Consider the following 26,472-nt stretch of genomic DNA (forward strand, 5'->3'; position numbering starts at 1 on the left):
TATAAACATATACATACATGACACATATCCAAAATGTAAGTTCTGATGGACTATTAAAAGCAAACAACAATTTAGTTTCAAACCATGCTTATCACAAAGGGATGTAAATATCTTACACTACTTTTTGACATAGTTTCAACCACTAGTGAGTACTTGTCATAGTGAGGCACCAAATTTTGTAATATACATAATACAATTATACTATCTGCAATGCAGAATCCATGTTCAGGGCTTCTTTGATATTATCTTTGAGGATTTTCTCTAAAACTTTGGCCAATGCACTCAGATTGCATACGTAGATGATGCACTAGTGATAGTGGGAGGAAGCTCAAGAGTAGAATTAGAGAGAAAAGGAATCAACATTATAGAAAGAATAGCAGAATGGGGAAAACAAAACAATATGGAATTTAACCCACTAGGTTTAATTCCCTATTGTTTTGTTTTCCCCAAGGATAAGAATAGTCCTCAGTTGCCCAGGTGTTCCACATCTTTTTAAGAGAGTACCAAGCATAAAACTTAAAAATCATTCTATAAAGATACAACAAATAAAATATCTTCGAGGGACACTCAATCATAAACTTCTCTATAGAATCCATCTTTCAATCCTTTTCAAAAATAACTAAGAGCACCTGGAGCCTGAACTCTTAGTTCTATATATAATTTAATTTTCATGCCAATTATATCATATGCATGCCTCGCTTGGGAAAAAGCTATCTCAAAAACATAACAAGCAAAAACTCCTGGTAGCCCAAAGGTAAGCTCTTCTTATAATTACAAAGGCTTATAGAGCATCTCTAACAAAAAGCCTGGTTCTGTTAAGAAAACCACCAGTGGATAAAGTTATTACATTCATCACACATAAATGGACTCAAACACAGACAAAATTTTATTAAAGGAACAGACAAATGCAGGTAAGAAGACTTCAAACAACAGATCCCTTTTAACATCCCAAATCTGGGCAAAAAAGTATATTTTCAAAAACAACTATTTAAAGAAATCACAATGTGTATACAGACAGTTTAAAAATTCAAGACTATGTTGGAAGTAGTTTTGTCATTTATGAAAATGGAAAAGAAACTCAGTACAACTAAATGAAGTTGTACAAAGATCGTAATGTTATACAAGCCAAAATTCTAGCTATTAGTAATACAGTGAAAGAATATGAGAATAAATCCTCTAATTCGAGGATTAACTTGTTTTCAGATAGTAGCACAGTAATTTTTACAATATTAAATTAAAGAAACACACCCAATTACTAACAAAATCAACAGGCTTCTACAAGCTTCAAACGACGACTACTCACTGAACTGGATAAAAGCACATAAAGGAGATGTGGGAAACACAAGAGCTAATGAGCTTGCCAAATCAGCAGTACTTGATGAAAACAGAAAAACTCCAATGGTTCAAATTTAACCACCATCACAGTGCAATTTCTTACAAACCATGTATATATCTCCATCACTTTGGACACTCAGAAAATAATAATGTGTACCATCTGAACTTACAGATGGAAGTGAACATTATCTTTTAGACTGCTTAACACTAGAACAAGAAAGAACAGAACTTAAAATTGTCCTAAAAAAGAAAAGAAAGGAATTGCCTGGCCTTGCACATGAAATCTTCTGTTAGAAGAAGAGGAACATTTCAAAAATTTAAGAAATTTATTCATAATTACTACAAGAGAATGGAAGTACGGTAGAGCGTCGTTTATCCGAAAGAATTCCAGTCGGCAAATTTAAATTTTCGCTAGTGCTGTGGCGCTGCAATCTTTGGCTATATCTTGGGCTACTCCAATATTTTTTTGTTGATGTGTGTTTTTTAGCTGGCAGCACTAGCACTTTTCTGTGGTGTTTTTCTCAGAACTGTGTGTCATGTTAAATTGAACGTTTTTGATACTAGATTAACTTCTAAAGTATAATTTTTTTTGTTTTTATATTTTTCAATATATTTATTTTGTTTGTAAAAAATAAAGAAATAATTTTTAACGATACAATAGCCATGATTATTATTTTAAAAAGTTTACGTTAGGTTTAACATCGATGAACATTCAATGTGAAGTGACATGCAACGGAGAAAAATTTCAACATGGGATAGGTTAATGTATTTTTTCATATATAATCGGTTATCCGAAAAATAAGTTATCCGAACAACCCCAGTCCCCAATTGATTCAGATAAATGACGCTCTACTGTAAATAGAATGTTGGTCCAATCCTAGAAAAGTCACCTAGGAAACACAGAACTGAAACAAAAATCTTCAATTAGATTAGACTTTCTTTTGACAAAAAGCATCATTATCTATAATAAAACACAAACTTGTTTATCAGCACTCTATTCTTTTGTTAGACATTTGTAAATCACCTTCATATTGTTATTATCTAGTTGTGATCAGCAGTACTGGGTATGTACAGTTTGTACCACAAATAAAAGATTGACTGATTGGGGAAACACTGATTAAGAACACTGACTGATTGGGGAAACACTTTTTCAAATGGAGAAACAGAACAAATTAAAACCACCTGGTGCTAGGCTAGGGTTATAGGGATTATTCCCAGTTGAATGTTGTGATGAGAACTTAGGTTTTGGCAATATTATGCAGATAGAAATTGTCATGAAGCAGCATCACACCTCAACTAAAAATGCCACATTGCTTGTTCTAGATTGCAGAATGCAATTTCTTTACTGTTTCATATTAGATACCTGTCTTGATTTTGAGCCTGGAGGCAAGAATTCCATATGATGAATTACTTTTCTGACTCAAAACACTATGCAAAAATGATCTTTCAAGTTGAAATGCTTGAATTTTTATTGCTTGGTGATGATGTGTGTCTCCAATCCTTGCATTGCAGTTTCAATTGAGGAGTCTGTGTGACATGTTTCATCACTTGTAACAATGTACAGTACCTCAGAAATTCATCACCTTGCTCACTCTATCATGTCAGGAAAGTCAATGCACTTCCAGCCTGTTTCATTTTGTGTTCCCTAGTGAGCATCTTTGACACCTAGTATGAGCACAACTTCTGAAAATCTAGGCAATCAAACACAATTTCATAGAGAACTGCAAAATTTGTGGAAAATGATGAAATAATGAATTATCTGTCCTTCTGAACCTTCTTTTCCACCACAGATACCAAATCTTCATTAGCTGCAGATAGTCAGCTGCTTTGTGGATTGGCATGCAAATTTCCATATCCTTTAAAATTTTCCACTCATCTCCATATCATTGAATCACTAATGGCTTGTTCTCCATACACCTTGCACAGTTGACAATGTATGTCTTTTCATGTCTTTTATTCAAGAATCAGACAACAGAAGGCATTTCATAAGTGGTGTGCCACTTGATTTTCTTGAACATTGTAAGCACAGAAAATAATGAGTCAACACAATCCAATTGTATGCAAATGGTATCTGTGCTTGCTAATGGATGAAGAACTTAACATACTTGTACATAATTGTGAATCTAATGCTGCAGTGGCAAATAAAACTTACCATTTGGATACACCTTGTATATTAAAGGCATTTTTTACAGCTTTAACAAAATTATTATGGGTTAATATAGTTTTTAATAATATATAAAATAAAATCCACTATTCTTTTTTATCAAACAATATAGCTGGATTCTTATTGAGCTATAATATGGTTAATTAATTAATTATCCATATTATAGCCAAATAAGAATCTGATTTTTGCTTTAATATAGTTTTTAATATTTTATTAAAATATTAAAAACTATTTTATATTACAGTAGAGCGTCGTTTATCCGAATCAATTGGGGACTGGGGTAGTTCGGATAACTTATTTTTCAGATAACGAATCATGTACGAAAAAATATATTAATTTATCCCATGTTGAAATTTTTCTCCGTTGCGTGTCGCTTTGCGTTGAATTTTCGTCGATGTTAAGCCTAACGAAGACTATTGTATCGTTAAAAATTATTTTTTTATTTTGTACAAATAAAATAAATATATTGAAAAATATAAAAACAATAAAAAATTATACTTCAGATGTTAATTTAGTATCAAAAACGTAAAATATTTGAGTAGCCCAAGAAATAGCCGTAGATTGCAGCGCCACAGCACTAGTGAAAATTTAAATTTGCTGACTGGAATGCTTTCGGATAACAGACGTTTCTGATAACCAGCTTTCGGATAAACGATGCTCTACTGTACTACTATATTTGCCAATCCTTAGCAAATATAGTAGTAATATAAAATGTACTAAAGACAATTAGAAAACAAAATTCAGGAATACCCCAGGTTGCAACTATAACATGATAAAACAAACCATAGATACAACCATCTTATATTTGTACTCCTGCCATGATCTGACTTATTCATCTCCATCAATGTGTTCATTTCAAGTGTGCCACCTGTCACTTTTGCATCATGTGTATAGGTGTCTTGACAAAGACCAAAAATGTCTGAGTTTTAAAAAAATTTGACAAATCATCAATAATTAATTATTTTTTAATGATATAACTGATTTTATAACCAACAAACAGAAACAGTCTGATAATTTAATTAGCAAGTCATTTATAACAACATTCCAGAGTAGGGATCCAGACACTGAGTCTTGAGGACAGCTTTTATTTAGGTAGCATGTTGTTTAAACAAAGCCAAATTTAAGCTCAGCTGTTTTGTATTTTAAGAAATCCTTGAGCAAGTAGAAAATATTCTTTGGTATCTCTGATAAGTTTTAAAACTAAGGGCTATCATGCATTGTCAAATGCACTTTTGATATCTAGAAATATTAACAGACAACAATCTTTTTTTTTTTTTTTTTTTTCTTTCCTTGCTACAGAATATCACACAATTTAACAAGAGCATTCTCTATAGAATGCTGGGGTGAAAAACCATATTGGTCATTGCTCAAACACTTTCTTCAAATAAAAAAATTGTGAGAGAAATGACAATTCATGATACAAGTACTATTTGATGGAATGCATTATGTACTGTACATGACCTGGGATATACCTGTATATTTAAAAAAGAAAAACAAAACTTACTTTTGCCAATAAGTAGTATCAATGAATGAAAAATTGAGTGTGTTTTGAAAGACTTTTAATTTATCCAATTTTTGAGGATTATTGCATTTCCTTTTCTGCAATGGTTTTTCTTTTTCCAGTTCTTCATCCTGTTCTTCAATTATACCAGAATCCTCAGAATAGTTACTTGGAGAAGGACTAGGTGCTTGACTATGTGACAGTGACAGATTTGATGACTCTGATAAACTATCATCACAAACTGAAAAAATATTGAAATAATTTTTGAAGTTAAATGAAATGTAAAATCAATCCTTATCATCATTTCATTCAAAATATAAAATAATAATTTCACTTTTTTCATTTTATCATAATGTACAGGTACAGTACATATAGTCTATAATAAAATTAAAAATTTCTTTTCCTTCTAATTGGATGGAACTTTGTAACAATAAGAAATGCTATTGTTTAGCTCAAACAAAAATTGAAAATGGGAATTTTATACTAAAAGTAAAAAAATTGAAATTAGTTCTATAGAATAAGCAGAACCTTTGGAACAAGACTGGATTCATACCAGAATAATTGGTTCTAGTTTGATGACCCAAATTCCAGTCTTTATGGTCAGATCATTCAACATGAGGACAAAGCCATTTACATTTCTATCCAGCAGTAGCATTATGAAAAGTCAATATTGCTTCTAACATTTAGAAGTGTGTTCCAATTTTAATCATTTAAATAACACTACAAAACATTCAAAAAATTATTTAATAGTCTATAACCAGCTTTGTGAAGATTCAGAATCATAATCAAGTTAATATTTTAAAAAAAATGATATTTTGTACATATGATTAAGTTATTAGCTACAAAATCTGTTACTATGTTAATTGCAACATCCAGACAACTAGAAGATTTTTTTTATTGACAAAAATTATTATTTGATAGTTTATATAATCTGTTTATATTTAGTAAATATTAAACAATTCAAACTTTCAAAAACACTTAGGATCAATAAGTGATATAGTTTGTAATATAATAAGTTTGGTATATTTGAACAAAAACTTATCTAATAAATTGAAATAAATATTAAAGATGATAATATAATAGAAATTAAACCAGCAATACTTAGAATTAGAAAAATAGCAGCGGTTAAACTGTTGGTGTGTTGGTTTTCAAGAAATTGAGAAAAATATCATAAAATAAACCATATCAGTAAAATTATTTTTGAATTTTTTTTTTGAGTGAATACACTAATCACAAAAATATGGCATGGCACAAATTAACACTGTAAAGTGAATTTGTACATATAATTCTTAACAAAGAAGTACAATTTACTATTTGTATAAAATGTTTGAACAAACAATAAAGCAAAGAAGAAGCAAAATAGTGCAAAATTAAGTCATGTACTAAAAAGTATTAAAAATCTTATCAAGTTTTTTTTTTGGAAAAAGAGTTTTCACATATTATAGCAGTATGTAACATCAATCTGCTGAAACTTCACTCCAATCATATGAAAGAATAGTCATTCAAAAAGTTAGCTCCCACTGATAGTAAATAGTGAAAATCAATGAGAAACCAGAAAGTGAGTTTTGTTCACTTAGAAAATTACTTCATACTAAAAATAAGGAAAGCAAATTTTTCAGTGTTGAATTGGAGAAATGATTTGATAAACAGAAAATTCTATTGGAAACAGCATCAGTTGTAACATATTATTCACTCTGTTTTTTGCATTTGCTAGCAATTTGGTGTCACTATGAACTAAGTTGAAGTGAATACTTTTTCTTCTAGACAACTTTTTTTCCAGAAATTTATATTCAAATACAGTGGGTGATCAATTAATGAACATAATCTGTTCCAAGACTTTGTTTCTTATCCAAATTGTTCATTAATCAATTATCGATTTACCATAGGTTTTTATGGGAATTTGATTAATTCATTTCGGAGACTTCAAAAAATAAAAAGATATATACTTTCTTACTATGTTTATTTATATATAATAATAAAAATATATATATACACAGCCTTCCATTTTTAGTATTCATGTTTTTTCTGTTTGTGGTGGGGTTAAAGAATCTGTCTAATGTCAATTGCTTTTCTCTGTTCAGGATTTTTCAGAAGTAATTAATAGTATTGTAATTGTAGAGATCCCCAACCCCATTAACCTCAACCTGGTTTGGATGACATTCTAAGACTGTTGTTCTGACATCCTTCCACTTCAAAAGATCTTTAATAGCAGATATCGGCATTAATCCTCTTTTTCAGAAGAAAACATATCTCATCAAGTTTCTTGGTGTTCTTTCGTCAATCCGTTTCAGGTTCCATAGTGAGCTCTTCAATGTTCTTTATTTCTCAGATGTAATTTTTGTTACTCCTTTAGCTGCTTGAGTCTTCTTGATTATACTGTATCTTTCTTAGATAAGATTGAACTGCAGCCTACTGTAGACCTGTACAGACAAGAAATACTGCCCAGCAACATCAGACACCTTCTGCCAACTCTCTACCTTTGCTATTATACTCTCACCTTTTGAAAATAAAAACTGATGCAAAACTTAATGAGTGTCCACCTGACAGTCTCACGAATACTATCAATATAAAAGAATTGTTTCTGTCAGAAAAATAAAAGGCTGGAATTACAAAGGAGAATTTCAAAGTTTGGAAGAATACTATCCGATCAGTATATACCAAGTTGAGCATCGATGTCAATGTCTCCCGCACTCCAAAAAGTTTCAAATTGTTGCCTGAAGACAAGGGAAGACCAATCAGTATTCATTATTTTACATTGCTTCTTCTTATGTTTGTTCTGTGAGGTGTTTGTTGTCTGAACATAAAAATATTCCGCGAAAGTGTTTGTTATCCTATTTGTTTGTAGTCCAAACTGTTCATTAACTGATCACCCACTGTATAACACAAAAGCCAAATATGAATACATAATTCAGGGGTTTTTATGTCCTAATCTTTTTTTTCAATGATGTATTTCCAAACTGAATGATGTATTTGCATCCTTTGCATTTAGGCACTGTTCTTTGATCTTTCTCTTATATCTCTCTATTTTTTCATATTCATAGTGATGGTTGGAGAATGTATCTTTTAAAGGATGTTTGCTTCATCCCACTTTATAACAGAGCCTTCCATTTATTGAAAAAAACACATGTTTTCAGCCTTTAAAAGGCCATCATCAGGTTCTACTGGTAGAATGCAAAAAATTGAACAAGTTAAATTTTAAAATGTTTGTTGCATATAAGAAGTTCACATGCACAGTAATATGTTATAAATTAAAATGAATACAAAAGAACAAAATATAACATATACAAAAACTTCTAAATAACTATAGATAACAAAAAATCTTATAAATAGTTTGGTCTTAGTACAATAAATGTACTAAGACTGAACTGTTTATAAAACATTACATAGTTGTTAAATGCATTCCAGGCATGTGAGATAGGTGCTGTGTCTCTGCTATTGATAGCCATTCCTCTAGAGCAATGGTCAGCAACCAGTGATCCGTGAGAAAATTTGAACATTGATCAACCGAAGGTTACACGAAGTATTGCAAAAGAAATGCAAAATGCTTAGTTGCTTTTTTCACTGATTGGGGTTTTTTATTTGGATCTAAAACGAAGTGACTGTTATCAATAAATAATGAACAATAAACAATATTGTGAGTGCGATTGTCGTCCTTTGTGGAAAAGCAAGTGCTAAGAATCCATAAACTTGTTTCAAACAAACAGCAATGAACTTTAGGCTTGCATTAATTTGTTATAATTAAACAGGTGAATTTCATATTAATATAGTAAAATTGAACTTAAGATAATTATTCTACAGATTTTGCATCATTTAAAAAAATTCATGATAGTGGTTCCATGGGATTCAAAATTGTGACTTTAGAGGTTCGTGAGGTCAGAAAGGTTGCCGACTGCTGCTCTAGAGATAGCATTGTATATCTCAATATTCTCAAGATATTTTAGATGCGATGGTAATGTGTTTCAATGCAGTAGGTGAGCTCTATCAAAATGAACCTCTATGTCTTTGTCCAATGCATAGGCACCCAAGGCAGTATCCCCTGTTTTTAGTAATTGAGTCCTGGTGTTCCTTGAGCTTTGTCTTAAGTGATCTAAAAGTAGCACCTATGTATTCATATTGTCGATCAACCCTATGATCGTGCAAAGAAACTGTGTATACTTCTAACAGAGACTTTTCACCAGGACGGTCCTTGTCGTTTCTAAGTAATGAAAAGACAATCGGAGAACTCCTGTACTTAATTCACCTTCAGATTGCTGCCTGATCTTGCAAATACTACTTAATCATTAACTATAGATGACTGTATGAAAGGGCTTGGTGTCTTTGTTGGTTGATCCTGCTGTATGCTCATCAAAATACTTTATACAAGTGCTGATAAGTTTGCTTTTATAACCAAGCATCTAGGAATATGGTAAATGCATTGCATCTCTCTTTGTATAAGGATGTTAGAACAATGGGTGTATGTTCTGAAAATTAATGTCCTGAAGGCAGCCAATTTATATTTTAGGGTTCATGTGAGTACAGTGGAATAAAGTACAGTTTGTATGTAACTTTATTCAGAAAACATCCAAAATGAAAACTCTGTTACTTGAATTGATGGAGAGATCCAAAAAATATACCTGTTCATTGCTATTCTGCTCCAGACACAGTGTTAGTCTGTAGGTATTGTTATTAATGGCCTCCAGGAAGTCATGTAGGGGTGGTTCACAAGAACAAACTATTAAAATGTCATCGACATATCTCAAATACAATAAGATGCTGTTCTCAAAGGATAGTAGCAAGTTTTTCAAAAGATTTGGCTGCAATTTTTATATTAATTCATCACTCAGAAATTTAAATATTTTTATTTATGAATATGATGTATTTGTGAGTAATTATTTGTAATAATGAGCTTATTAATTGTTAAATTCGTATCAATAAACATCGTTTGAAATTATACACAAATTTCAAGTGTATGTATAATTTCTTTACAGACCTTATATTCAAGCATCCGAAAATTTTTGTTGTTGCATCACTCTAAAATTAACAAATAAATCATTTTACTTACCCATAACATCATCTGATAATCCTCCTGAAGATGGGATTCTTTCTAGTTTCTCTTTTATAAATTTTTTCTCTTGATTTTCAATCTTTTTGTTTTTTGGTTTGTTACTTGATTTAGTTCCAGGACCAGCTCTAGCATCTACCACCTAATGAAATAAAAACTGATAATTAAAATGTATTGAAATTCTACAATGTCAAGTAAAAAATGTAACTTCAATAAATAAATGCATATGTATATACTGTGTTTTCTTGATTCTAAATTGCCATTGAATCTAATATGCATTCAACTTTTGAGATGTCAAAACCCAAAAAAGTTAATTTGCAAATGTAATGTGCACAATGTATTGAAAACAGCACAAAAAGTTGATGTATTTAAACAGCAATAAACATATCTTTTGTGAAGCATTTTATTTTCATGTTTACAGTGCTTCATGATGTCCAATTTTCATATGTATTTATTTATGACTCCATTATCAAGTACAAAGGATCTGCAGAACAATACGAAATCAAAGTTAAATTTCTGTACAATCAATATTTTAACAGTGAGATTTCATATCAATATGCACAAGAATGAAAATTGCCAGATTCATAGTATCACATTGAAAAATCTGTATATAAGTTCTTAAGCATAGAAAATAACTCTGCTTAAACACAGTTTTATGGAAGATTTATCTGCTGGCATCATTCACAAAAGACCACCAAACTATTCGAAAACCAAAGTAGTGAGAGAACATGTAACATATCTATATTGACGTTTATGTAATTTGCTCTTCACTCTGTTCAAGAGTGACAACAGTAATTGGCAAATGACGAGACTGCATTAAGTCAGCTTTGTGCCTGATTCTAATGAACACCCCATTTTTGAGACCAGAAAAGTCCATAAAAAAGGTTCATATTAGAATTCAAGTAAATATGCTATATTTATTTGCAAATTAGAATTTTCTAAATTAAACATTGACTCTAACAAAACAGTTTCAAGTTTCAAGTTTTTTACAAACTAATAACACAAGCATTCCTTAATGTTTTTGAGTCCAAAAGCTATCCACATCAAAAACTATTTAATCAAAAGAGTTAACTTAAATTTTTGAAAAGTTATTCAAAAACAATAATATAAATGAAACATACAAAAACAATAATAAAATGAAAAAAACAAAATTATAGAGCAATATAAACAAACAACCAAACACTTTCATGTTAATCAAATAATTTAATACCAGATTACTTCAGGCTGTAAATTGCTTTTGAATAAATAATTATAAATTATTTATTCAAAAGCAATTTGTACTAAATTTAAGCAATCAAACCATTATTTTATATATAATCTGTAACCTTTGTCTGCCTCAGTTTATAAGCAAAAGTTTTGCAAAGCTACATTATGTATTCTTTGCATAAATACAGCTGTGTATGAATTGATTTTATTTTCAAGCAAATTGATGTATTTAGATGTAACATCTCCAAAGCATCTTGATAGCTCACTATTGTCATCAATTTCATGATTTTATATTTTTTATCATCATCTGCAGTTTCATTCTCTTCTAGACCACTGTTAATAAATCTGTTGTCAATAAAAAGTTCTTAACGATTGCTACATTGATTGATTTCCAGCCATTCTGTACAGCATATTCCAACACTAGGCAATGCAGTAAATTATTTACTGTATTGCCTAGTGCTGGAATATAATGTACAGAAGTGTTGGAATAAGTTATGGCCTAATAAATTGTGGTAGAAAATGAAGTGCAAGAAATTCTAACTTCAATACACGATTTAATTAAGAAATTCTTGGTTAAGAAAATGTTGAAATGTTACAAATGGCTGGAAATCAATCAATATAACAATGGGTAAGAACTTTTTAATGACAACAGATTTATTAACAGTGGTCTAGAAGAGAATGAAACTGCAGATGATAACAGATGCTATGGAGATGTTACATCCAAATACATCAATTTGCTTTAAGATAAAATCAATTGATACACAGCTTTATTGTTGCAAAGAATACATAATGTAGCTTTGCATATATTAGGCACGTATTTTAAACAAACATTGTTAGTTTGCACCGAGTCTCACAGACCCATGTATATTTTCTAAAATTATGAAATCACAGAAATTGCATCAATAAAAACAAAATTTCATTATATTTTTAATTTTTGCATTTTGCTTCCTTTCTAACAATGCAAACTACTCATGGATTGCAGAAAATGTGTGTGCGTGTGTTTATTTTTACTTTACTGTACAGTAATACCTCGACTTATGCAATTTTCAAATCTCGTCGATTTGTCTTTTGTTTGAGCGCCATTCAACTCTCAATTACTCACTCCCCTCACACTATTGTTCAGCTTACATGTTCAGATGTTTTGCGCGCAATCGACACATAGCTACAATTTATTTTGTGTTATTTATTTCTGTGTTTGTTATATCTACGGAGACTTGAGAGACTCTACTATGTCATCCAAATGAAGTAGAACTAATTCTTCTGCATCAAACAAGAAAAGAAAAACTTTATCTTTGGAATGTAAAGTTAACATTGGGTATGTTCGTAAAGTCGAACGAGTTAAGCGAGAATGAAGTCATCATTATTCCTATTTCGTTAGACTTTTCGAACGATTCGTTACTAACACGTTTAACTCGTTTGACTTTACGAACGTACCCATTATTAAAGATTTCGATACAAAAATGAAAATTTGTGAATTGGCAAAGAAGTTTGATCTACCGGAATTGTCGGTCAGAACAATTATAAAAGGCAAAGAAAAAATTCTCAAAGCTGTGAAAAATGCTCAATCTTTAAATTCAAGCATCATTCGTAAACGTCACAGCATTATTGCTGAGATGGAAACAATATTAAAATTATGGCGTGATAATCAAGTAAATGTGAAAAATTGTAAAATAATATAGGCCTAATTTGTTATACGAATATATTATCTAAGATTTTATTAAACACTTTTTTCTAAATTATTGTTTTGTTTAGTCTCCGGCCCCAATTAAAAATTATTTGTATGTTTTTATATGCAAAATTATAACCTGACTTACGCAAATTCGACTTACGTGGTTACTGCTCAGTCTCACATATCGCGTAAGTTCGGGGTATTACTATAATTTTTTACTTACTTTACTGTAATCTGAATCTGGAAAGCAATAAACTAAGCACATCAAATATCACTAAGCTGTAAATTATTTCAAGTTTCATGGATTAACACCAGGTTTGTTTGTAATAGGAGATTGATGGGTTGTTTCTCAAAGTCAGAGTGTAAAACCATTATTTTAGTGAGAGATTATTAGTAGAGTCAAAAGTCATCTCCACTTCTAATGTAAACAAACCACAAACTGTTTTATTACCCTGTAAACTCCCTTCCCAGTTAGAAATCAGTCAAATTACAATGCTAATGTTTCATTGTACTCAAAAAAGTGTTTTTAATATTTAACAGTTTTGTCAAATCTGACTACAGGTGTCCCTTGCTTAATATGGTTTTGCTTAACTTGGGATTTGATTAACACTGCAGAAATTATTTGCAACAATCCCTTTATATACATGGCAGAAGTTTAATTAAACATGTCATTAAATTTACCATGCATAAACACATAAGATAAGTCAGCAGATAAGACCTATACTAAACAAGGCTATCTCTCTTATCATCTATGTTGAAAACAGAATGCATGAAACCCTTTGTCAAAGGCTACCAATATACCATCTCTAACTCATTAGAGTTAATAAAGACTAAATAACATGCCAGTGGTAAGTACAAAGCACTTGACAGTACTTAACATCATCTTTATGTACCCCTCTATAATGCATGAACTGTACTTTTGTGAATGGAGAAATGCCTTTTTTCCAGCATACAAGACATGAATAGGCACCATCAACATGTCCTAAACCTAGCACACATAATTAGTTATTCAATGTTCTTTACTTTTAATGATTGTACTTATATGCAGAAATGAGGAAACCAATAATAGCCTTATATCTGGGTACCTCTGTGAACTAGTTATTTGAACAATTGGAATAAAGGTTCTCAACAATGAACAGTGCATAATAATATATGTGAGATATGTTGAGGACATTATTATATGGAAAACCAAGCTAGATATAGAATGTTTCCCAAACATTCCTGAATGTTTCTGGAATTTAGCAACAACTGTAGTCTAACTTTGGTATTAATTAATTAATCAGTCCAGTAACACAAGTGTTCAATTCTTAAATCTTGATTTAGAACATACAGTAATACGTTGACTTACGCAAACCCAAAGTTACGCAACTTTCAAATCTCGTCGATTCGTCTTTTGTTTGAGTGCCATTCAACTCTCGATTACTCACTCCCCTCACACTATTGTTCAGCTTATATGTTTGGACTTGTCGCACAGAATCGACACATAGCTACAATTTATTTTGTGTTATTTATTTCTGTGTTTGTTATATCTACGGAGATTTGAGAGACTCTATGTGGTGATTTCTTGTAACTGTAAACAAATCAAAAGACGAGATAAGATTAACGAGAACATTTATTAGCTTACATACATCTGACTTTGATTTTACACAAATTGCGAAATTATACCCTGACTTATGTGAATTCGACTTACATGGTCATCACTCAGTCCCACCTATCGCATAAGTTTGGGGGTATTACTGTATAGGCAAATGCATAGTCACAAGTCTACTGTAATCTACACATCAAGCTGTTCTTATTCCAGCTAACTTGTGATCTCTGGATATATAAAATTGTGGCCTTCAATGTGTTCATATAAAAAGCATAAATACACTGCTCTCAATTGAAAGACAGACAAATGAAATCATATTAAGAAGATATTACTGTAAAACACAGATACAAAGCTAGCCTGATTTCTAGAATATCTCAAACTTTAGAAGAAAAAATGCAGCAGAGTTGGATTGTAAAGAATACTCTAGGCAAACCTATATTCTATTACATTACAAACCTAAGCTCTGTAATCTCTATGCAAGAATAACTATGAACTTAAAATGCAAAGTTACCGATATACAGTGTCCAATAGCATTTAAGTTGTTAACCAATAAAAAAGATAAAGTAAACTTAGAAAGAACACCCAGGCATACAAAATATTGCTAGTAATACTAGATTTAATACACAATTGACATGTGGGCTCTACTTGTAGGTTGGTAGTATCTAGAGTTAAAGAACACATCTATGACAAAGAAGAACCACATGACTGCTCTGTCCCAATTTGCATCAGATCCTGAAATAATATCATGCTGGACTGAAATTAGACTTAAGGATGATGACTGATAGAACAAAACTTAAAATAGCTGAAACTATTAAAATCTACTAACAGGGTTGCATTAATAACAAGAATGGGTTAAATATATAAGGGGCAGTCAAATGAAAACGAGACAGACTATATGAGTGTGGTGCAGAAGTTGGTAATGCAGGTAGGTGTGTGTATAGAAGTGCCTTCTATTGGGAATCAGGAAGGAACAATGTGAATGTTCACCACCGTGCCATCTGTCTGTTAAACATGCTCAAAGTGAGGTTGGTGAGTCATGTGTGCGTCTGACATAACTATGGAGGCCAGGAAAGAGAAACAGTGAGGTGTAGTGCATTTTTTGACCGTGGAAGGAGTGTCAGGAAGTGAAATTTATGCCTGAATGTCTGCTGTGTATGGCAAACACAGTATGTCACTTGTGCATGTGTTTGAGTGGAATAAACAATTTCGAGAAGGTCGGGTGTCATTGAAAGACAGCAGTCAGCCAAGACAGGCTCATCGTGTCATTATCCCTTCTGTCAATGCTGCGGTGGATGCTGTTGTCAGAACTGACCAACAGTGGTCAGTGGAAGACATTTGGCTCATGTTGGGCATTAGTCACGGTACCACTCACGCCATCTTGACACAGCATCTGAAGGCCCAGAAAATCTGTGTGCAGTGGGTTCCCTACAGCCTGATGGTGGAGCAGAAGTTGAATAGAATGTCAACATTACTGCAGCACCTGGAATGGTATCATGATGAAGAATATTGTTTCCTGTCCCGATTGTTGTGGGAGATGAAACATGATGTCATCATTTTGAGCTGGAGAGCAAGTGTCAGAGCAAACAATGGAAACACATGGATTCACCCCATCGAAAAAATCCAAAGCCGTACGTGCAAACTCCAGGAATGTCATGATGACCTTTTTCTTTGACTGCAAGGGCCCGCTGCTCATTGACTTTCTGGAACACGGCACCACAATTAACGCATAGCAGTACGTGGAAACTTTGCAAAAATTGAAGCACATCATCAAGTCCAAATGCCCAGGAATGTTGACAGATGGCATCATTCTGCTGCAGGAGGCATGAATTAATTTTTAATTGCATTGACTTGTTATAATTTCATATCCAGATTTAGGATTGACATCTAGGGATATTTTTTAAAAATACATTTTGAAATACAATGAAAATTATTCAAATTGTTATTGACTGAATGATTGAAACTTTTGTAAAGTTTCAGAATTCCTAGAACAGGATATTTGAATAAGTTAAAACATATGGAAGCTGAGTAGACCATAATTCTATTGTGTTATTTCACCTGAAGAGAGCCTCTGAATGAAGCCAAAAATATTTATGGTTGAAAACTCAATGTACTAGAAGTTTTATGGTAAGCATCAATTAGTTAGTATTCTGTTCTCACATTGTTTCAAACAACTTAACAGAATAAGAGGTGTATGCATTCATTAGTGGAAAACTGATCAAAATATCTTAAATATAGTGATAACTAATAATGGTGGTTAAACCTGCAGAGCAAATGTTCCTCATCATGTCATCAACATGGAAATCAGTCTGTTAAATACAACAAAAACTTTGTCCCTGGCAAAAAAGTTGTTCTCTCCATTATGATGTCCAATGCATCAAACTCTCTTAGTGAGTATCTGGAAAAACAAAATAGTATAGATCAGATCAAGATAACTGTACTTCTATAGCCTTCTTACTCACTAAATCTTGCTCTCATATTTCTTGAATTTTTGGCCAAAAATTCACAAACAACAAGAGCATTGTGAGTAGATGCATTATCATAGTGAAAAATCCATGATTTTTTCACCACAAATCAGATCATTTTCTATAAATTGCTTCACAAAAATGATGCAAAACACCTCAATAATAATATTCTTTGTTGACAGTTTAACCACTTTGAAGGAATTTGTGATGCACAACACCATGACATCAAACAAAACCATCAATATGACCTTGATTTTTTTATTGACTTCAACATGGTCTTTTTGGTCTTCCTTCATCTTTTGATCGCCATTCACTTGATTGTTGAGATGTTTTGGTGTCAAAAAAGTGTAGATCCATGTTTCATCACCCATAATTATGCATTTTACAAAAGATACAACTCCAGAAAACCTCAGTCACTCAAACATGTTGTTTTTGGAAAAACTTCAAGAACTTGAGAAACAACACACCACAAGCCCAAATGATCTTTTAAAATTGCTTTACAAGATCCAAATAATACCAGAACAAGTTCAATAATGTTCCTAATTGTTAAATGATGATCAGTGAGCACTAAATCTCTGATTTGAACAGTGTAGTTCATCAGTTGAAATAAATGGTCTACCAGAGCATGATTCATCTTCAACATATTCTCTGCCTTCCTTGAATATCTTGTACTGCTTAAAAACTTTGGTGATGATAATCTATCAAAAACAAAAGGCTTTTTGCAGCACTTCCATTTCTGTAGTAGAAATTCCATTGCAAAAACAAAATTTAATACACATTTTTTGCTCAATTACAGTTGACGTTTTGAAAAATCACTGCTGCAAAAATTCTTTACATACAAAACAAAACATTTATTTGCAAATGAAAATGAATGATGACATATGGATTATTGTTAGATGTCAATGAAAGTCTGAATCAAATGAACCATGCCTGATACTTTTTGATCATTGCAGTAAATGATACAAATGTTTGCAGAAGTGTGTAGATATCAAAGATGTTAAATTTGAAAAGACTTCTTTAAAGACTTGCATTATTAATGTAATAAAAATTATATTAAAGGTTTGACATATTTATTTTTGACTTTTCTACATGTATATTTTTCTGTTTTCTAATGAAAATAATCACTTGAGTTCTTTTATTTAGATATATATTGAACTTTGATGTATAAAATTGAATTGCAACAATAATAATCTAATTTATTTATAAACCAGCCGCTTTTAAGATATTATTAAGACTAATCAAATGAAAACCAAAGCTTCTCTAAAATAAACTTTCTGTTAACTTTCATAAAAATAATATGGTAAGATAAAAGTTGCATTCCCAGTTCAGTAATACCCTTCTCTGAAAAAAGTTTAACATAGTAAATTATTTTAGAAATTACATATCTTAATTAAAACACGTAAAAATTTTAAATATAAACATTACACTAGACGAGAAATTATCATATAGAATACAGCCTAGTTGAAATGTGAGTGTGTTCCAAAAACATCACATGTCAGATTTTTAGCCTCAGCACTGATTGATTTTATTCAATTAATTAATTAATTAAGGCAACGTGCCATACGAGTAATCTGTCAAGGGCAAAATGCCTCCCAGGAGGTCTTTTGTGGAAAACTGGCTCCTATTTAGGCATTAATAACATGAAGAAAACCTGGAAAACTCCATATAGCCAATCCATTGGTGAGGTCCAAACCCATGATCAACTACCAGTGCTCAGTGGTTTTATCCACTCAGCCTTTGGTGGTGCCTTAGCACTGAAGCATATGGACATTGGATTTTATCTATGTCTACATACTAACAAAAGTCCCTTTGCATATTTGGTCTAAAATATCAATAATATTTCATCTTTCATAATTTTGTTTTTAATGATATCAGAATCATCATAGCTAAATGGAAAATGAATTGTTCATTTATTAAAAATTTTATTAGACAACTTCCTTTCCAATTCATTGGTTAATTTCCCATAAGAAAACAAAAATAGATACTCACATGGTGCCAATTCCTGTCTGTTCCAGGAGGTAACTTTCTGCATCTCTTCACCAACAACACACAGGCATTACAGATCTCACCTGACCGTTTCTCTGTTATGCTGAAGCATCTATCAAACTCTGGCTCATACTTCTTACTGTCAGTGAAACGAGAACTTGAAGACTTAGCCTTACAGATGCAACAGCCATTGGCTGAACGATATATCTTGGGTTTATGAAAGCTAAACATCTCTTTGCTTGAATAGGCTCACTCCAATACTAGTCAAAATTCTGAAAGTGATAATGACACTGTTAGAATCATTAAAATTATTTAGGATACTGAGAAAATATGTTGCAATTAGCCATTGTCAGTCAATGTTAAAAACTAATATCATCAATATGACATTAATAAAAATCATCAATAGCATTTTAAACATGTTTATCTATAAATAAAATTGTTGAAATATTTAGCTCCATTCATATTGAAACTATGATTGGAAAAATGCTTAATAATCTTCAGGAATCCAAACTTTATTAAAATTTAGTGTTTTTCAAGAATTGTTTCATTTTCATATCTTGGTATATAGAATACCAATAATTTCCAGGAGCTATTCAATTCCACCCATGTGTTGGTCAACATATCATGAGGGATGGGTGTTATGACGTCAGTAATTCTGTGCCGTAATGCTGCGATGCTGTTCACTGGTGTTTGGTAAACCTGGTTTTTGACATAACCCCAAAGGAAGACATCCAGTAGTGTTAAGTCCGGTGATCGCAGAGGCCAGTTGATGGGACCACCATGCATGATCCATCTTCCCAGAAATACTGTATACAAATAGGCACGAACATCTAAACCCCAATGAGGTGGTGCAACATCTTGTTGGAAAATTAAGTCCAGAATGTCCTGAATCTGTGGCACAACAAATAACTGCAACATATCAAGATGGTATTGGATGTGATTGTTCTGTAACAAACAAAGTGACAGTGAGTATGTATGTACACACAAAAACTTGAATATGTTACCTGCAATTCAAGATAAAAGATATGTGTCTGTGTGTCATATTTTCTGCCTTCTGCATGTTTGTAATCAGGGAAAGACTTCTGGGACACCCTGTATAATGCCAATGTTAATCTATATTATGATTAAAAAATTGTGTTTGCACATGGCTATACATGTGCAAACATAACTTTCAAGGATATAAGTGATACTGAACTATTTTCACACAGTTAAATGTTGATGCCACCTCATGTGTGTCATGGAACATCAGAATTCACACAAAAATAAAAAATGTCAATACACAATAGAAATAAATTCATATTATTTATTTATTACTGGTTAAAGACTGACTTTAACACCACCACACAACCAATAAAACAACTTTAGAATCTGTGCAAAATTTAAAAATTTAGACCTACTGTCAAATGCAGGTTTGAAATATTTTCAAAAATATTAATGAAGTTTATTTTCCACCTTCTGGAATTAAAACAAAATGAAAAGACTGTGAAAATAAAATAGAAATGATTATATGTGCATGGTGCAATGAGCTATTATATTTCAACTGTTTTTACGATAAATATCATCCAAAATACTGTCATATTATTGTGAAATGGTCGTCATATTATTTATTGTATACATATACTAGCAGACCCTGCCACATGTTGTTGTGGCTCAAAATGTATCTATTATAAATGTATAACACTTCCCCCATGGGAGGAAACTTTTTGAAAAATCCCTTCTTAGTGTACATTCTCTTGACATACCCTATTAAAACACAATCAAAATGCAAAAAACTGCATCTAAAATAGTATAAATAGAAGCAGAGTTTGTTACAGTAAGCCTTAATCCTGTCCATCTCCCCCCTCAGTGGGGGGAATTTCAACATGTGTATTATATAAAAACATGTGCATATTCAAATGCAACATTGTGTAAAAGTTTCAAAGGAATTAATAGGAACAAATGAGCATTACATTTTTATTTATACAGATAGATAGAAGATGATCTGCTTTACTTCATCCTCACAGAAAAGCAAACTTAGATTGTCGTATTCGTGGGAGTTAGCATCATCTATTGGACATAAAAGCCTTAATCCTAGATGATATCTTTTAATTTATATGAATGTTTAACGAAATAATATACATCCTATGTCCACCCTGAAGTTCCATTCTAAATATTGGTGAAAGAATTTTTGAAATCAAATGAGTATTTTTGGAGATTACCTCCTACATTCAAACTTACAAACTTTACCTCTTTATAATATTAGTATAGATATATTTTTGTGACAAAACTTTAAATTGTAAAAAATAATTTTTTTAATTCTTGATATTTTATAATGAATAATTAAAAATAGCATAAAAAATGTACATAAATTAAAAATGATAAGGTTAAATTATAGAAAAATGTTGCATATGAGTATCAAACCTACCCAAAATCAAAAGTTCTGCATGTGACACCGTAAGTAATCATGCTATGCCATGAATTCATGAATCAGTCTTCCATATAGATATTAATGGTTGTATAAAACTTTTATCACAATTTTCTCGAGAATACCAGAATAGTGGATCATGTAGCTTTGGTAGAGTTTAAGTAGAAGTAAATACAATACATCCATAAAATTTCATCAAAATTGGCATTTACAAATTGCCAGTACTAAAATAAGAATCAAAGCTTCTTTTAAAACACTTTTATTAAGAAGCTGAGTTTGATATTTTATTAAGTGTTTTTAATTTGCATTTAAAAGTGGCATGATAATTGCTTTTAGAATCCTGCCTAATATCCCACTATTTCTAAGTTAAAATAATTTGATTTAAATATGGACAATTATAGATACATTTTTTATTTAAAGAAACTTTTAGTTTTAAATGAAATAACTTGGTGTTATGCACATATAATTTCACTTATGAATATATATTTTTTACTACATTGTGTATATGTTTATTTATTATAACAATGAAAAACTCATAATTTAATAAAGAGGCTTTAATTTTGACATGTAAAACTTGTCAAAATTTATTTGAGCTTCTTTTGGAAATAATTTATTTAATAATCCTCAAAAATTTTCATGGCACAACAATTAAAAACCACTGTTGTAGCAACTTAATAATTTGTTTTCTCACATCATTAACAAATTCTTTGATTAGAACCATTGTTTAAGCTAAGACAGGTAAGTATCACTGTTTTCTTAGAAAATGATACAAACACACTCCTTAAAGCTAATGATTTCTTCCATTAAAATTAGAATGCCCTCAAATGTGAATATTTAGAACAATGTTCAAATACTTTTTTCCAATATTGCTTTATATAAAAACATTTTTTGGGGGGAAAATGGTTTGGTTTATTCATTTAAAATTAAAGTGATAAACACTTAAAATCATAATAAATAAAACATATACAGTACAGTATTTTCATTTTAAACAAGTTTTATTTTCTTGTAAAATGAGCTCAAACTAAACAGTTTTATTTTTTTATATCATGTTCAAATACTTTTTGCCAGAGGTTCTATATATGTTTAAGAATTTTTTATGTGATATGTGTTTAGTACTGCAAGTTTTTTACAGTAATATGGTGCTGTTTTGAGACTGTGTATGTGGTATAATGCCTGTGCAAGAAAGAACTACTGGTACAATACATAACTCAGCCATTCTCCACAGATACTTTATTTCATGGGTAAGTTCTGAGTATTTACTAATTTTTTCAATATGTATATTGTGTATGTTGTGGATGTTGGATACAGCTATGCTTATGGTGCATATGGTTTTGATTTATTTGTCAATGAATGTGATATCCGGTGGTGTGATGAATTGTTTTGTCTATGATTATGGCATAACCATACTATGCATTTGAGGTACTGTATGTATTTGTAGTATGATTCCTGTAATGAAATAGTTTAAATTTGTATGCGAGTTTTTGATACAATATTTTTGCTATTTGGTTATGTTCATGTAAGTAGTTACTTTGTATTAAAACTTGCAACTGGATCTTGTGTCTTAAGATGTGCTTTCTTTAATTTCTTATATTTATGACTTGGTCTTGTATGGAAATCACAAACCATTTCATCTCTTCAAAGAGGCATCCATCAGTCAGCTAGTAGTTTGATGCAGTTCTGTCAATATGGTCCTAGATAAGATCATTAAGGAATCTAAGTGGAGTTCTTTCTTAGTCCAATATTGCCTGATAGTGTCTGTGCAATTTGAGTTCTATGTTAGATCCAGGTCAATGTTGCACAACTTTGATAGTGTACTGTTTTTTGTCTGCAAAAGTTATTGCTTTGTGTAATTGTGATGTTTCTTGTTTTCTGTACAAAAACTTTCACAATGCATGTTTACTATATCAGTGATGCTCTTTATGAGGAAGAGTCAGTCTTTCTGTGGATGACTTAAGGTAATGTTTGTTATATTTTGTTAATGCTAATCTTTGGAGTTGCTCTAGTTCTGTGTGTATCCAGTATATGACTAAAGAACTGTCAGCACTGATATAACATGATGTATTTATTGTTTTAAATGTGTGTTTTGCATTCAGCTATGTTGTTAGTATTGCATTCAGTTTACTGTTGTATTCTTTTGTTAGTCTTTGTTTTATTTGTGTGTGTTCTGTGAACAGTCCTGTTGGAATCCTAAATATTTTAGACTTTCCCTCATCCTTGGATTCAATGTCGTCTCCACTTTGAACACAATCATTCTTCTTTAGTATTTCTTTTTTATGTGAAGTCTTGTGCATTTATTTAGGCCAGGAGTGACAAACCTATGGCACATGCCCAAAGTGGCATGTAACATTTCATATGATTTCAGTTTATCACAATAATCCTTTCAGTTTCTCATCTGATCATCATTTTCAATCTGCTTCTTCACACTTATTCCAATTAAAGCATTTTTATTTCATTTCTTTAATTATTATTTGAAGTCCAAACTTCAGAACACATACCAGACAGAAACAGTTAAGAAAATGCCTAGCCTTATTAAGTTAAGAGATTTATGTATATTTGGTTTGGTTTAATGTTTCCATATTTAGTATACATCAAACACAACAAAACAACACAATACATATTATCTCACTTCATGTACAGTACATGAGTGACATAAAATTCTATGTATCCACACAAGCACAGCTAAACCACCTATTACACAGCTATTAGAAGTTACACACACTTAAGTCAAGTATGTACAGGTATATCTGAACATGTGGATGAAAAAAAAAACTGACAGTTCTGTCATCCACATGTCAGGTATACTGGACAGGTATGCTGGTACAAGTATACTTGACTTTACTCCACTGACATTCAAATTGTGATTGACCTAGACCAGGGCTTCTTAAACTTTTTTAATTCACGACCCCATTTATGATTGTGATTTTTTTCGCGACCCAAAAAATATAAAATAAAGATACAGTATATACAAATTTGCAAAAACAATAATGGTGTACTACCACAGTTCACTCTTGTGTTACAATGGAACAAGGACAACTGAATACACTGAAAAGTGACAACACTACACTAGTTCACACTACAATCGGTGTTGCTGAATCATTGTCTCGCTGCACCAGAAGTGACACAAAGCGAAACTCATGAAACCTATGACACAAAGCATGCCATTTTCAAACTCTCACAAATTATTTTCAATATTTTGCATTAAAATCTCACGACCCCAAGTGGGGTCGTGACCCATAGTTTAAGAAGCCCTGACCTAGACAAATGCAGTTTGAGATGTAGTGTTCTCCTCTAGTTTCCTTATGTTGTCTAAAAATGTAATGAGAGTTGGATGTACAGAATTTTGTATAGGTGTAGAGTATGCCGTAACCAAGAGTGTGGGATGCTATTGAATGCCTTCCTGTAATCTATTGTATGTATAGGTTTCTGTTTTGTTTGTGCACTTGTAGAATGATTGCATCTATGAGTAATTATTCTTTGCAAACCATTATTACAATTAATTTTAGTTATTTAAAAATTAAATTATTGTAAATACAGTGGGTGATCAGTTAACAAACAGTTCAGATAGCGAACAAATCGGATAACAAACACTTTCACAAAAGATTTTTATGATTGGACAACGAACACTTTACCGAACAAACATAAAAAGAAGCAACAGAAAATAATGAATACTGATTGATTTTCCCTTGTCGTCAGGTAACAATTCGAAATCTTTCGGAGCAGAGGAGACGTCAACATCAACGCTCAACCTGATACTAAATGGATAGTATTCCTCTGAATTTTGAAACTCTCCCTTGTAATTCCTGCTTTTTGTTTACCTTTCTGACAAATAATTTTTTTATAGTCTTCATGAGACTGTTGGACAGGCACTTCTTATGTTTTGTGTCAGGGTTTATTTATGAAAGGTGAAAGTTTAACTGTCCCAGCAGATATTCGTTAACGTTTTAATATCAAATTTCATCTGAACCTTGCATTTACATAATTTTTTGTGTGCAAGTTGGTTTCTGTTCTCTGAAGTTTTATAAGTGGTTTTCTGAACTTTTTATTTAAAAAAGAAACTGATAATATTATGGAGCCTAAAAAGAGGAGTGTCAAGAATTGTGCTTACTGTAGAAACCAAGTAAGATATAATAACCAAGGTAGAAAGTGGGCACAAGATGTCTGATGTTGCTAGGCAGTATGGCTTGAACAGGTCTATGGTAGGCACAATCTTAGCTATGAAAGATATATCAAGAAGTCTCAAGTTGTTAATGGAGTAATGAAAATCATATCTGAAAAATAAAGAGCATTTTAGAGCTCATAATGGAACCTGAAACTGATCTGACGACAGAAGAACCCCAAGAACTCTCAAATGAAGAATACCAAGAAGCTCAGAGAGATGTGTTTTCTTTTGAAAAAGAGGAAGACAAAAGAGGACCAATGTCGACATCTACTATTAAAGATCTTTTGAAGAAGTGGGAGGATGTCAGAACAATGATCAGATGAGTGGTATCCAAACCAGAATAAGGTTAATGGGGTTGGGGATCTCTACAATTACAATACTATTAATTACTTCGGAAAAATCCTGAAGAACAGAGAAAAGCAATCGACATTGGACAGATTCTTTAACTCCCACAAACAGAAACATGACTAAAAAAAAATGCAAGTCTGCATATATATGTATTTTTACTATTACATATAAATAAATGTAGTAAAAAAGTATATATTTTTTATTTTTTGAAGTCTCCGAAATGAATTAATCAAATTCTCATAAAAACCTATGGTAGATTGATAATCGGTTAACAAACAACGTCTTGGAACGGATTATGTTCATTAACAGATCACCCACTGTATTAAAGAAGTGAGAAGATTAATCAGCAATGTTTGTCATATGCATTCAACATAATTTTACCTTTTTTTTTTAATCAGAACACAATAAAAAAAATTGAGGTTGAGTGCTAAGTATGAGATGGCTTAAATACACTAAATCCTTTTTTGTAAATACACAAAATATTTATTTGTTTAAATTAATAGTGTAGTTAATAGTGAATGTGATCCCCTTAGCTTTAATTACTTCTTTCACACTCCCAATTATTGATGCTGCTAGCTAATCATACCTGTACATCTCCTTCACCCTCAG

General features: G+C 31.5%; 1 protein-coding gene across 1 annotated transcript in view; it reads right to left on the bottom strand.

Moving 5' to 3' along the window:
* LOC111622029 (SIN3-HDAC complex-associated factor-like) overlaps positions 1-26,472 on the bottom strand; it is a 44,492-nt gene that overhangs the window by 16,424 nt on the left and 1,596 nt on the right. The window contains exons 2-4 of the mRNA XM_023364327.1: positions 18,956-19,224; positions 10,042-10,183; positions 5,004-5,241 (exon numbers count right to left, since the gene is read on the bottom strand). Of these exons, the coding sequence (XP_023220095.1) occupies positions 5,004-5,241; positions 10,042-10,183; positions 18,956-19,183 (608 nt within the window). The 5' untranslated portion in view covers positions 19,184-19,224. The remainder of the gene's footprint in view (positions 1-5,003; positions 5,242-10,041; positions 10,184-18,955; positions 19,225-26,472) is intronic.

The sequence above is a fragment of the Centruroides sculpturatus genome, unplaced genomic scaffold (assembly GCF_000671375.1).
Source record: "Centruroides sculpturatus isolate CEXI.00-Female unplaced genomic scaffold, Cexi_2.0 scaffold225, whole genome shotgun sequence".
NCBI classification, from domain to species: Eukaryota; Metazoa; Arthropoda; class Arachnida; order Scorpiones; family Buthidae; genus Centruroides; species Centruroides sculpturatus.